This window comes from Perna viridis, chromosome 5 (genome assembly GCF_037379345.1).
Source record: "Perna viridis isolate PV_CMFRI_1.1 ecotype Kerala chromosome 5, ASM3737934v1, whole genome shotgun sequence".
Classification (NCBI taxonomy): domain Eukaryota; kingdom Metazoa; phylum Mollusca; class Bivalvia; order Mytilida; family Mytilidae; genus Perna; species Perna viridis.
The window spans coordinates 42300454-42314971 of record NC_142449.1 but is presented as its reverse complement, the minus strand read 5'-3'; the positions used below and the strand labels follow the sequence as shown (position 1 = coordinate 42314971).

The 14518-nt window shown below is 33.4% G+C and overlaps 1 protein-coding gene across 1 annotated transcript; it reads right to left on the bottom strand.

The window, feature by feature from the left end:
- Positions 1 to 4743: 4743 nt before the first annotated feature.
- Positions 4744 to 13916, bottom strand: LOC148617788 (putative nuclear transport factor 2). Its single transcript, XM_088585345.1, has 4 exons — positions 13741 to 13916; positions 11031 to 11099; positions 10645 to 10743; positions 4744 to 7601 (listed from the first exon to the last, which is right to left on the bottom strand). Exons 1-4 carry the CDS (start codon positions 13858 to 13860, stop codon positions 7485 to 7487), a joined length of 405 nt encoding a protein of 134 aa, XP_088441471.1. The 5' UTR covers positions 13861 to 13916; the 3' UTR covers positions 4744 to 7484.
- Between the last annotated feature and the right edge of the window lie 602 nt (positions 13917 to 14518).

The following is a 14518-nucleotide window of genomic DNA, read 5'->3' as shown; positions in this document are numbered from 1 at the left end:
ATTGCCAAATCATTAATTTGACCTTGAGGTCAAAGGATGGGACACATCGTCTAGAGCTGTTCTACCCTCGTGCCAAATATCAAAAACCGACACCTCAAGTCAACAAAGTTCCAGCTCGCACGCAATTTGTCACAGACGGACTAATTACTTTAGGGTGTCTTGCAACTCATACGTTTTGCCAGAGCTTGCCGAAACTACAAACACTTTTTGTATCGCACTAAATAGACTTCTGGAACCGGGTTATTTTGCTACAAGTTTGAAGTCATCACTACAGTTTTATGGTCGTCATCATGAACTCGTGGATCGTTACGGTGTATCAATCTGCGCCATGGAAACTGATTTGTTGAACGTGTCATAGTTTTCCTTTCCTCTTTCGTCTACCGGCTTGACTTTTTTATGAGTAACTCGGTGGGTGTTTCTAGAAAAGCAGAGAACGCTTACCCTGCCGATGCACCTGGTCCATGCTCCCAGTTTTTTAGTGGAGTCCGAGTTGCTCATTTGCTTTTGTTACTTTGTATGTATGATTTTAGTTACTTTATGTTCTTTGGTGTGTATGTATGTTTTCCATGTCTTGTCTTTGTCCCTGGATTGCATTCTTTTGATTACCTCTATACCCTAGGTTCTCTTGATTACTCTTGCATAGTAGCGGCCGGGGCCCTAATTAACTGTTACATTCGCATTTATGTTTTAAATCATTGTTCAAGTTCTTGATAACACCTTGGTCAGTTTTGACCATACTGATTAGAAATAATCGTACATTTTAGGAGCAAATAATCTACCCTTTGTTCTGTTTGACTGGGTATGCTTCATAACCTTTAGGATAGTCGTTTCTTCTTCAAAAATCTAAAACCTCTAGGCACTGGCAATTTTCTTCTCTGGGGGTGGGGTGTGTGGGATTGATACGGATTAAGAAAAATGTTTGCACAAGTGTGCAAATATTTTTACAGCAGCAGCTGGAGTTTAAAATTTGTATCTGAAAATCTATACATTGTTGAGTAATGGGAGGAGGGGGTAACATTGAATCTTTAATTAGCCATTAGATTTTTTTTTCATGTCCATGGCTGATTAAAATATTTTTTGTCTCAATATTTGGAATAATTTTGCTTTTTTTTTCAAAATAATGCAAAGACCCCTTTTCAGAATAAAAATGGTCGATTCCTTGACATCATCAGCAAATGCACCCAAGTCGCACTGCCGAGGGAGAGAAATAATATTACACTTGCACCCAAGTCGCATAGTCAAGGGAGAGAAATTATATTACTCTTGATCACAAGTCACACTGTCGAGGGAGAGAAATGATATAACTCTTGCACCCAAGTCACACTGTCGAGTGAGAGAAATGATGTTACACTAGCATCCAAGTTGCACTGCCGAAGGAGAGAAATGATATTACACCATCATACTCTTTAGGGAGAGCAATGATATTACACTTGCACACAAGTCACACTGTCGAGGGAAAGAAATTATATTACTGTTGAGGGAGAGAAATGGTGTTACACTTTCACCCAAGTCACACAATCAATTAAGGGAGAGAAATGGTCACAGACACATCAATAACTGATGTGACAGTTTTTATTTTCTAAATTGTCTATTATATTTATTTATTATCAGACTGTATTATCAATCTTTAATATGTTCTGAGCTAGCTTTCGGTAACTGAGCATTCTTTAAGTTGACTTCTCATTTGTCTATACCATGTCTGTTTAGGTATTTCATGGAGATAATTGGATGTCTTTTTTAGCTAATATAATTTTATGGTGTGTTTGTTGTTTCTGTTCATTTTAAACTAGGTTAACACCATCGCAGACGTACCTGTCCACAGTCAGATTTTAGTCATTAATTTGACTTTGTGTTGTTATTTGAGCCTTTAAGGGTTTATTTTGAAGAAGTGTCAACCTTTTGTAAGCATTGATTTTATCACCTCAGGAACTTTCCAGAGCTTTCTTCAATGTGTATTTACACTTGTTGAAGACTTTATGGTGACATTTGAAAAAGTAATCAAGGGAACCAAGATTCTTGCGGAAATATAAAGAATGTTGTCCAGAGACAAAGCCTAAATATGGAAAACAGACAAATACAACAAAGAACATAAAATAACCAAAATAATACAAAGTAACACTAGTAAATCAGCAAATCAGATTCCACTAAAAACTGGGAGCACTGGAAAGGTGTACCAACAGGTTAAGTGCCCTCTGCTTTTCTAGAAACACCCACCGAGTTGCTCACAAAAAAGTCAAGTCAAGGGTAGGCGAAAGAGGAAAGGAAAACTATAACACGTTGAATAAATAAGTTCTCATGGAGCAGATGGATGTATCGTACTCCTTCAACGTGAGAGGTTGGAATTCCGTTCCTCCATACCCCAACCTCTTACTTCCGAGCGCCATATTGCATAACGCTGGTTCCGCCGTTGAAATCGGCAAAATTGTAGTAAACCATTTTCCATTTAAAACGTTTTATACAGTTTCTTTACCATTACACGGGAGAAGGAGACTGAAATTAAGAAAAACAATGACCTACCTGATGAGAAAATTCAGAAATCCTGGAAATCCTCTGTAAAAGCAGTTAAAATGAACTTCATATTTGGTTTTTAGCTATTTGAGTGTGTAATTCCGGTTGATAAAATTACAGATTTTAAAATTTGCGAAACGAGCATATCAAATTAACCAACGAATTGCCTTTACCAACTTGAAGTTCGTTTTGTCAAAAATATATTGTATTCCGTAAAATTAGTGACTTAATTCAAACTTGCTGGTCATTTTGACAACTGTCTTCATTACAAATGTTTTCTAGGTATTTAACAAATATTTAGAATTTGTATCGTTCGATTTCCGGTAGGTTAAACTTCTTTTATGTAAATAAAAGACATAAAGTATTTTAAAACACATGTTTAGCTAATTAACATTTGCGGTGGCTTTCAACATGTCAGATGCTAGAGATAACCCAGTTCCAGAAGACTAAATGTACGAGGTCTAGCGCGAAACCAAAAGTCTGTATAGTTACGGCTAGATCTGGCATAACGTATGAGTTGTAACATTAAAACTCCATATGCAGGTGCTGAAGGGATGTTGCCATGAAAAGTCATCGCGTTTGTCTTATAGTTTGATCAATAGTTTTCCTTTACCATCAATCTCTAAGAGTAGATCTAGATATGAGGCTGACTTCACTGTGTCTGTTATCTCAAGTTCTTTGGGTAGATGCGATATATCAAATCCCACGAACTGGGATTGTTTAACGATAATACGTCATCTATATAGCGGAAACTGAGATTAGGTATTTCTATTTTGTATTTAGGTTATACAGTGGTACATTTATTGCATTTCACCATATCCTTTCCTTTTTTCTATTAAAATCAATGATGTACTGGTATTTATATCTGGTTTCCTTGCAAATGATCGAGACAAACGTAAATGATTTTTTGAACTACCACTTTACTGAAATTGCTGATAAGATAAAAGAAATTTTTGTTCATGACAAAGAACGGAACCATGCACAAACCTACCCATTTTCGGGAAAAAAAATGGTTCAAATGATAAAAAAATCACTGACGTGTGATGGTGTGTGCTCTTCCGTTTTTTTTAATTCTTGTATCAGTCCCTGATGATACTTAACATCACCCTTCACATCGTGCTGCAATACTCAACATCCTTTATAGATCTGTTCATATCACTCTACAAACAATCCACTTTAGAGGCTATTAATGTACTTTCTTCAGTGGATAATAGACAAGATTTACTTTAAAAATATTTGAGCCCAGCATAAGGTTGGCAGATATATTGGCCAAATTTGGGTTCCGCTTGATTAAACAACATAAAAAATGAATACCAGCCTTCTTTTTACTTAAGTTATTGTCAAGATACCAAATGTCAACCCCAAAAGACAACAACAGTGCCATCCACGACAGTGTCATGCCATTATACAACTGCAATGCTTTTGCAGTTGCATACCCCCCCCCCCCCAAAAAAAAAAAAAAAAGATATCCAGCATAAATCAATAAAATTGCCAAGAATGCACGATCTTTCCATAGAATGGACACACTAATTCTAAGGAAATAGTATCAAAATAAAAAAGTCAAATATGAAATATGGTAGAGCTTATAGATGCATGGATATGGAAGCAATTAATCTGCTAATAATTCAATTTTAAAATTTTGAATTAAACATAAGCATAAGCCAATTATAAATAAAGGGTTAAATCAAATCCAATCCCAGCAATGGTTTCTTGAATAATAAAATTTAAAATTCTCATTCAGTTAAATGTGTTTAAATCTGATCACACAATCCACAACTGGTATTTCACTTATTTGAATAGAGTAAATCACAATAAAATAAAATGTCAGTAACTCCCCCACACTCTAGTTTTCCTATCCTCTTTCGTCTATCCCAGACTTAACTTTTATCAGCAACTCAGCAGATGACACTTACCCTACTGGTGCACCTTGTCCATGTTCCCACTTTTCAGTGGAGTGCTCATTAATTTTGTTACTTTATGTGTTTGGTTGTTTCTTTTTCTTTGTTGTGTTTGTCTATTTTCCATGTCTGGTCTTTATCCCTGGATTTTCTGAAAACCTGTCTAAACTGAACCCTGAATAATCTGAAATCCTGTCGAAACCCAACACCTTATAAAGTCTCTTTATATAAATTTAAATCCAATTTGACTCTTAAGAAATCGAAACACCTATCTAAACCAGACCACTTTTAAATTCCAAAAGTTTCACTTTCCAGGACACAAAACAAAACACAATAGTAAGGTTTTTGGAATTTTTTAAAATTCTAAACCTACATGTAAATGTTATTACAAAAAAATAACATGATGTTAGATGTACAATGACAGCATGTAAACAGTCCACTACACAATCATAAAATATGGACACAAATTAAGTTCATGACAAGCATGCTGCAGAGACCTCTTAAAATAGAAATCAGAATTGTTGAAATCACCTATTATTCTGGATAGAGATCCCTTAAGGAGGTAGACATAGGGTAAGGGAGACAACTCATACAAATCATTCAGCATTTTACATCAATCTCATGTAAGCATCAAAGTTACTTGGACTGATTTCATTGTTTCAAATGAACGCTTGAAAGGCTTTGTGTGAAATTGAACATGATACAAACATATCACTGATTTCAAGAGTTATGTCCCCTACCCTAGGTCTACCTCCTCAAGATGGGAATCAGAATAGTTGAAATTTCTTATTGTCCTAGATATAGTAGGGGTATTATTTCATTTCAACTAAATTAAGAATTAACTAAACTTTTCATTAGAAAGATTGGTTCTGTAAGATGCTAGGGTCATTTAAAATGTTGAATATTATGCCCAGTCAAAAAAGGTAGTTTTATACCACAAATGATCCAAAGATAAAAAAAAATTTTGTTTTTTGAAGTTTTTGCTTTAGGAAATCCTTCTAAGTCCAGTACAGACCTAACCATGAACTTAATTTGTCTCCTACATACACATATAAATATTTATTCTGATTATTAAGGAATTCATAATAAAGAAAAATCCGAAAATTTTTTTAACAAGATTTTATTGTCAAATTCTACGTTGAGCTATTTTGTGTGCATCTCTTATGAAAAAAGATTTTACTGTTAAAATTCTGTTTTTAAAATTGAGTTCCAAGATTTTAAGTGCATGATTTGAAATACACAAAGCAGAATGAAGATCAGTAAACAACATAAGCCTTGTAGACGACAATTTAAGTTTTGCCAAGTATAGCCACACTTCCTGAACAGCAAAATATCAATCAATACAAAAACATTTTAAGTTGCAAATACGAACAGTCAACACATTTTCTACTTCATTAAGTGTCAGTCCCTGTAAGAATCAGGTAGTAGGTGAAACATGGTATGAAAAAACCCCACTATTTTGATAGTGTAATTTGACTATTTGCACCATCAGAATCAAGGAAACTGACATGATTTTCTATATCATGCTGGACAATTGAGTTACAATTTATTGAAATGCACTGAAAATGAACATTTCAAGGCAGGTAAAATGTAACTCTGTCAAAAACATCACTTTTCAAAGATTCTATTGAAAATTTCTGAGCAAAGCCAGTGATGCAGAGATAGAAAAAAATGGTCTATTCAAATAGAAAACGCATCCTTGAGTTATATTACATTTTCAGATTGGTGGGTTTTTAACATGCATATTTCTGATTTTCCCATTTTTCCTCATTCTTACAAATATTTACACTTAAATAGGCAAATAGCACTCAAGAGGATTTATTTATAATTAAGGCTATAGCCATAGAAACAAACATCTTGACACTGGTAATACACGAGCTAAATTCAATTACTGCAAATGTATACATTTTCGCAGATTCTGTCTATATTATGCAGAAATCAATTTCCACAGTTTCAAAAATGATAAGAATCAATTTCCCAAGTACTATTTTTTTTTTACACTTATCTGTCCACCGTAAAAATGTAAAAATTATACATTTACAGTACCTATCGGGAAAGGCTGACCACTAACTGACTGAAAAAAATGCAAGACTGATAGTGTTCTGACATAATTCTATTACTACATGCATTTGTATAAATACGATAGCTACTATAAACATTTATCATTTAAGATTTTTATTTCATTTCCAAAATACATAGCATTTACCAGTCATCAGAGTAACAATACACATATCGAAAAAATTTCACAATACTTATTCCCATGACCTGAAAACAATGTCAACAATTTACTGAAATGATATACAGTTTAAGTATTTTGAAATTTTATTTCCCAACTTTTAAGGTCATAACTTTGCAGAAGTGCACAGGTTGTACACAAAAATAAATTCAGCATCGAAAGCTATGAATCAAGTTTAGGTGTGAGCAAAGTTTTCAGCAGCGCTAAAAGCTCAGAACAAAATAGATGACTTTCACATTTGCTTCCATTCTGGGAAAGTTCTTCAATTATAATGAGGTCAACTGGGGTCAACAGGTGTATGATCTGGATGACAGTGCGACAGAATTCAAGGCAACAGAAACTTGATTCCATTAGTCAGGAATTTTTAAATGATACATATATTATAGAAGCATTTCCAATATTTTAATGTTTGGAGACATATTTCCACGTAACTATAACTGTTTTTGAAGCCTTGGAATCCAACATCGTTTCTTTGTCTAGTATAAAACCATAAACCAGTTTCCAAAAGATTTGGCGTAAGTGACGAATGTGAAAGTTGTCTATTTATTCATTATCAAAGCAATTCCCCAAGGAATAGGGATGAAATCTACAGCAATGCAGACAAATGTGGTTTTCCCTTTTTTTTTTAAAAGAAATACATTTAGTACATGTATTTTCACCAACAAAACAGCTTGTAAAAAATAGACAGTGTAAATCAACAAACAAAAGTATCCGTAGGAAAAATACAGTATTAGGTGCACCAAAAAATCAACAAAGCCTACTCGTCAATCAATCTCCTTCATTTCTTTTCCCAGTAGTCAAAATTCATTCCAGGTTTATAACAAGCACTAGTTACATCTATTCTAACTACCGAAGTTGTGCACACCCAATCGGAAAAATTCATGGGCTATGAAAAATGAACTGTCTTGTGGTTTCAAAATAAAAGTGTGTGTATATGGTAATGGTTGATCGTCATCAGTCTGAAAAAAAAAAGAAATAATGAATTATCACATAACCAATACAATTGAGGTAGCTACAATCTACTTTAATTTAAGTTTTTAAGCATAATTTTCTAGCTTCTTTTATATCTGTTATATTTCATTGATGTGTCGAACTTGGAAGAGTTGAAATCTCAGATAACTCGAAATAATTTCAAAGTCCCAGCAAAACACTCCTTAATCCAATTAAATTTGACCTCGGATGACTCAAACCTGGAAGAATCGAAATCTCAGATAACTTGACGATTTTAATCAATCCCCTGGATAGGAGTTAAGAGGTTAATTAATCCTGATGTCTCGAAGTCAACTAATTATTTGGAAAACTGATTGCTTTACTACAAACCATAATCGAAATGTGTTTTTACAACGATTAGCGTGGCTTTTAAAATTATTTGTTGACCCTATTTATGGCTTGATATGTGTACTTAATTAATACTAAATAGCGTGTGTAGTGAAAAGAAAGAAATTTTTTCTTAATCACACATCAGAATTCACACAAACAGTGATATCGGATGTTTTTATAATAATAAAAAAAAATTACAGATGAATTGTATCTGAACATTTAATTAAACATCAAACCGGCGATACTACCAGTAAGTGTATTTATATTATTACATTCATTTCACTATTAAATCTCAAACTTTATTATAGTAATGTTGAGCACATGGTTCAACGATATACCTGATTGTGAGTCATTAAAAGCAGCATTTTATGTACTTAGGACGTTTTCGATGTAGAAAAAAATAAAAAAGGAATTTCCTTTCGACATTCCTTGCCGTTTAGTATTTAAAACATGATCAACAACACACAAACAATATCTTCCTATATGCAACGCAAGACATCAAGAAGTACCTTGTAAAATAAAGTACATGTAAAGGTACAAGCACAACACATAATGTAAATGCAGAAAAAATCATCGACCAAAATATTTCTGGGTTATACTCAACCTTGGATGACTCGAACCTTGAATAACTCCAACATTTTTTCCCGGTCCCTCAATTTTGACTTATTAACAAGGTTTGACTATATTGGTATTTGTAATTATTATCTAGCATGGATTGAGGAAGATATACTAAAAAAAAAAAATAATAATAAAAATTGAATCGCAATGGGTATAAAAGCATATATATCCATGCATACATGTATTTTGAGTCCAATATATTTTAAATAGTTAGTTGGCCAATTGAATGTAATTCACTCAAGAGGAACTACTGACCTAGTTAAGGAATTTCGTACTTGACATTTGTCCTTATTCTTTGAACCTTATTTTATCATTCTAAAAATTCTGGATTTTGATAACTTTTACTACACTGGAGTTGGGAAAAACTTTTTAGAAATATATCTTCTTAAGCACATACAGTCTGTATGCCATTTTTCACTTTATATTTGATTATAACAGTGGTATCACCCCATGCAAGTTGTTTGATGCCAATTCCTGTTTTCATAAGTCTGAAACCTGATACTACCAAATCAACTAAATATTCAAGACGAAAAAAGTTCTCTGAAAGAAGGGGTATCAAAACCAATTTGTGGCCTCCTCTTTATATAGCATTTCTTGTTTAGTGATTGTACTTTCCATATATATCTACATGTTGCAGTTATGAACTAGCCTGAATCGCTCAAATGGTTTGATAAGCTACATTTAATTTCTTGTAAAAGCAGCCATGTTTTTTCATGGATAAAAATTCCAAACAGTCATTTTGTGCAGGATACCCTAAGGAACAATCACACCAACTTTCATTGAATTCTGTACAGTACTTTCTGAGGAGAAAATTACATTTAAAATAGCAACCAAAAAAAAAAAAATTCAAAAAGGGCAATTACTCCAAAATGGATCAACACATTTTCACCAAAATTTGACCTCAGATAGATCTCATCATACAGAACACTTTCAGTATTTTGTTAATTCTAATGGTTTTGTTGAGATATGCAAAAACTGCTATCTAAACCCTATGCTCTATTTTTTTATAACAGTGACCATGTAACATTTGACAAAGGATGCCAAGTGATAGCAATATACTCACATGGCCTATGGCCGGTTGAGCTAAAAATGATTTCTCTTTTCATGATGTGATCTACCAAAATGTACTTGATGCCTAACATTGCTAGCAACTAAACAGTTATGATTCCAATTCATTAAACAATGTATTATATGAAAACTGTGACTTAATGAAGACCAATATGCCCCTATCTGTTTGTTTGAAATTAATTGTTCAGGCAAATCCTTATGGTTCATGACACAGACTAACCATGTAGGATTGTTGAGACACTATATTCATAATAGTGGTGAAGTACAAATTTATATTGGAATCAAACCAGTCAGCCTTGTAATAACAGCAATAAATCAAACCATTCTCAGCACCTAGGTTTGTTTTATGTCTGTCAATAAATGTTTCTTCTAGAAATCATTTATTAAAAGGCCACCTGTTGTAGTTTAATTACCAGTGCTGCCCCTGTTTTACTATGCCATGCTTCTGCCCTGAATGGGCAAATCAAGACAAACTGAAAAAGTAGAAATTCCCGCCTGACGTCACAATAGCTGATTCAAACTGTAATGGATATATATTTGTGGACTGATCAACTGTGTGTTGGTGGAATGAAAAAAAAAGGAAAAATGGTGAAATATAACCATAAACCTTTAAACAGCCTGTAATTGAAATAATAATTGTGTTATTGAATACAAATGGAAGGTGTCTTCCAAAAATGTTATTTCTAAATATAAAACTGTCTCCATATTGGATCAATTGAGACAGACCATCAGTCTACCTGTCTAGTTCTTACTTGAAGGAGGTAGACCTAGGCTAAGGGACACAACTCTTACAAAATCACCAGTACTTTTGTTTAAAGCATTTTACACCAATCTTATGTAATCATCAAAGTAACATGGATTGATTTCATTCTGTTTCAAATGAATGCTTGATAGGCTTTGTTGAAATTTAATATGATACAAACCTATCATTGATTTAAAGCATTATGACCCTTACTAAGGTTCATCTCCTTAAGATAAGGTGTTAGCTTTACAAACCTTAATTTGTCCTATGACCATGACAATTATACTACCATCTGCCATAGGCTGAGAATCACATTTAGTTACACTATGAGCTACTTGTCCAATTGATAAACTCTAAAAAAAAGTATGAAAAAAAGTTTTAGAGTGCCATTTCATGACATTACAACATAAAAAAATAATGAATGAAGGAAAAAGTCTTTAATATGGAAGGGTAATGTACATGACATGAGCAACATGGTTTACAACTGCTCTTTAGTGTGTTTAAATTGCTTCTTTTGTTGTTGCTGTGGAATTTGCTTTGACTGCAATAATGCTGTACCCCATGATTTTGCATATGATTGTTGTAAGTCCTAATATCAAGTACAAGAGTTTAGTTGGAATATTCTATGTTCCTTTTTTACCTTTATTTTATTTAATATTGCTTCTTTTCCTTGTGCTTCAAAATCTTCAAATGTGAAAAAACAGGCATCCTGAAAAAATACAATGTACATATACATCACTGTTAGCATACACATCAACTAACTTAAGGAGGTACAGTAGACCTAGGGTAAGGGACATAACTCTTACAAATCAATGAAACATTTGTATTCAACATTTTACATCAATCTCATGTAAGCATCAAAGTAACTAGGAATGATTTCATCCTGTTTCAAATGAAAGCTTGATAGGCTTTAGTGAAATTGAATATGATACAAACATATCACTGATTTCAAGAGTTATATCCCCTGCCCTCAGTATACATATGTAGCCCTAATTCTGATGAAAATGACTAAGTCTTACTTTCACCAATTTCTGTAATATTTCACAAAATCAAGATCCTATGACCTTGCCCACCATCATTATGTGTAGAAACATCCTGCAAAAAATATTTTAGATATAGTTCAAAAACTACAGGAAGAGATAGCCATGCAAGCCATATAGCCCTATTGCTAATGAAAATAAGGAAGTCTAACTTTCACCAATATCTGTAATATTTCACGAAAATCAAAATCCTTTGACCCTGCATACCTTCATCAATGATCATGTGCAGAAATATCCTGTAAAATATTTTAGATGCAGTTCAAAAACTGTACCATGAGATTGCCGGACAAGCCATGTGTAATCCAGGCGGACAGACAGGGGTAAATTAATATGCCCCCCCCTGACAGTTTGTCATGGGGGCATAAAAATCCTCATTTTTATGTGAGTGACCCTTCCAGGAACTCCTGACCCCCACTCGTGACTGTAACACAATTTATTTGGCTTCAGTAGTCTACACGGTGTACAGGTTGTAGGATGAATGTGATGTGGTCCGTTATCTGCTCCTGTGGAACCCCACATATAGCAAAAAAGGACCAGAAATGGACAAAAATGACCCATTTTCCAGTGACCAACCCATTTTTCTGTGTTGGTCCAAGTACCCTCCTGTTAAAAAGTATTGCATATTAAAGATATCTTAAGACTGTATGGATACAATGCTTTTATTAACAAATTTATATTATATTTAAATCCATCAAAGCATCACGTTTGAACAAGTGCAATATACATCTCATAAACTACTCAACAATTCAAACTTATTATTGATCAATATTAATTTTATCTAATATCTATCAGGCAGTTTCACCAAAAAGAAAAAGTCCATCAAATATATCTTTGAGTATGCCAGATTAAAGTAGTTTGTAACACTGGAAATGGACATCCTCAATTAATTAGGGGAAGAAATAATAATAAACATACAAGTCTTGTTTCCTGCTACCAACAACAAAAAAATTGGGTAGGTACACATGTACATGTAGTAGATGGGTAATGATTCACTGGTGCACAAGATCTTTTAAGTAACATTCCAGAAATCAATAAAAGGGTTGTTTTCATGATTCCTATTCAATCCCCCCTAAATGTAGCAAAAGCAGAAGTACAAAAACAGAGTTAATGTAAGCTAAAAGTTTTGTTTTTCTATCACAAACTATTTACATGTTTCTGCTGTGTTGAGCAGTTTGTTTAAATTGTAAGAATTTCCTCAACAGAATTCTTTCCCATCAGATTTTTTGAACTTTGATATTTGAGGAAAATCTTGAGATTATTTTTTTTCTATGAAAATGGGCCCTGATTTTATTGCACTGCGACATGTTTCATAATTAATCAATGTAAAGTCTTGTAGCACATAAAAAAACCACATTTTTGTAGGAGTTAATGTTCAAGTCTGACCCAAAATATTTCAGTTTCACATGTTGATGATGGAAGGTCTTTTTTTTCAGGTGACATTTTGAGAAGTTGTCATAATTGAGCCATTTTGAATGTTTAAGACCAGATAATAATTACAATTTTTACCCTTCAGTGTCAATCATTTTAATTGTAGTCAATTTTCTCAAAACATGCTGGTTTTTCAATTTTGTATTTGGGTGATTATGAGGGAGAAGTCTTTGAATGTCAGAGGCGTATACATGTACTTTGAGTTAAATATGGGAGGGTTAACAGGTAAACTACAGTCAATACAAATTTTAATTTCTCCACTCTCCACAGTGGAGATATTATGAGTGGAGTCACCATTTCAAAAATTTTAATTTACTACCCCTGTCTCTATACTAAGGTATATTTAATGGTTCTACCTGTTTAATAACATTTCTCTGTTATGGACAGAAAAAGGTATTGAAAAGTAAAGATATGGAACAATTTCATCCTAGTTTTTACTATGGTGGAGTCATGGTGTAGGACACGTATGACTCAAGTTTGAAGAGTGGAGAAATTAAATTTGGTTGATGGAAGTGTATGTAACAGCCATTTAAATTAAAGAGCAAAGTACAAGCAAACATACAAAAGTTATTCAAAATTCTTGAATATCATATATGTATTAAACTTTGCTTGAACTTGTCAGAGTTTCTCACATTCTGTGTGAGGTTTGAGAAGTCAGTGATCAACTTGTTTGGTAGTGGTTCATACATTGCAGCCATGCTCATGTCATAATAATTAGGCCCGGTAAAATAAGGATACGTTCAACTTGTAAAAATATCTTAGTCCCGAAGCTTTAATAGCCGTTTGGGTAAAATTAATTCAAAACCTATTTTTTTGTTTTATTTTTTTTCCCTATAATTATGACTAAAACGATTACGACTTCGGTTGACATAGCCGCCTTACGTGATAAAATGGCTGTAATTTTTGGGCTCTATCTTCAGGACTCGATGCTGTATCGTATGTCTGATAGAATGTTTGTATAAATGATTGAGAGATCCCTGCATACTGAGCATTGTAAGCCATGCCGAGGAATACAGCAATATTTCACCCGCAAGATGGCGCCAATTCAAGTTTAAAGTGTTGATAAGTAAAAAATTATCGATGATTCGGATCAAATGCATTTCGGCCCCGAGGTGCTGATTTTTTTTTAAAATAAATATCAATAAATATATATATAGCAAACACTTTCAATATATATTCACTGTACCAAGTTAATGTAAACATATACTTTGAATTAAAATGAACGAATACGATAATGAATACTTTATTTATTGAATCTCCAGAGAAAATCGACATACTATGTGCAATTATTAAAATTAATATGCTCCGCAGGGCGCAGCTTGAAACGACATCAGAGGTCGACACTGAGTCTCACAGCATAGTTGTGACAATTACGGACACACCATTCATCAAAAATATAAAAAAAAAGCAAGGTCTAATTTTAATTATACTGCCAATTGTTTATGGACGATAGCGCCATACCATTGCTGGTATACGACCGCGAAATAACTATTGTGTATAACAAGGAGAAATAAACAATCATTCTCGGACCTCTGACGTACATTCAAAAATATAATATAAAATAACTTTTTAAGGCTCATATATGCAGAAGACAAAATAAGTTTATTTACCAGCAAGTTTCTCATGAGTTAGTTTTTTTAAAACGGTACCATATCAAAGC

Excerpts from the sequence above, each read along its gene's own strand:
- LOC148617788 (XM_088585345.1), bottom strand. The coding sequence starts at position 13,860 with ATGGCTTACAATGCTCAGTATGCAGGGATCTCTCAATCATTTATACAA. Across the intron at positions 11,100-13,740 it reads AATTACAGCCATTTTATCAC|GATGCCTGTTTTTTCACATT; the intron begins GTAAGGCGGCTA and ends GTATTTTTTCAG. Across the intron at positions 10,744-11,030 it reads CAATATTAAATAAAATAAAG|AGTTTATCAATTGGACAAGT; the intron begins GTAAAAAAGGAA and ends ACTTTTTTTTAG.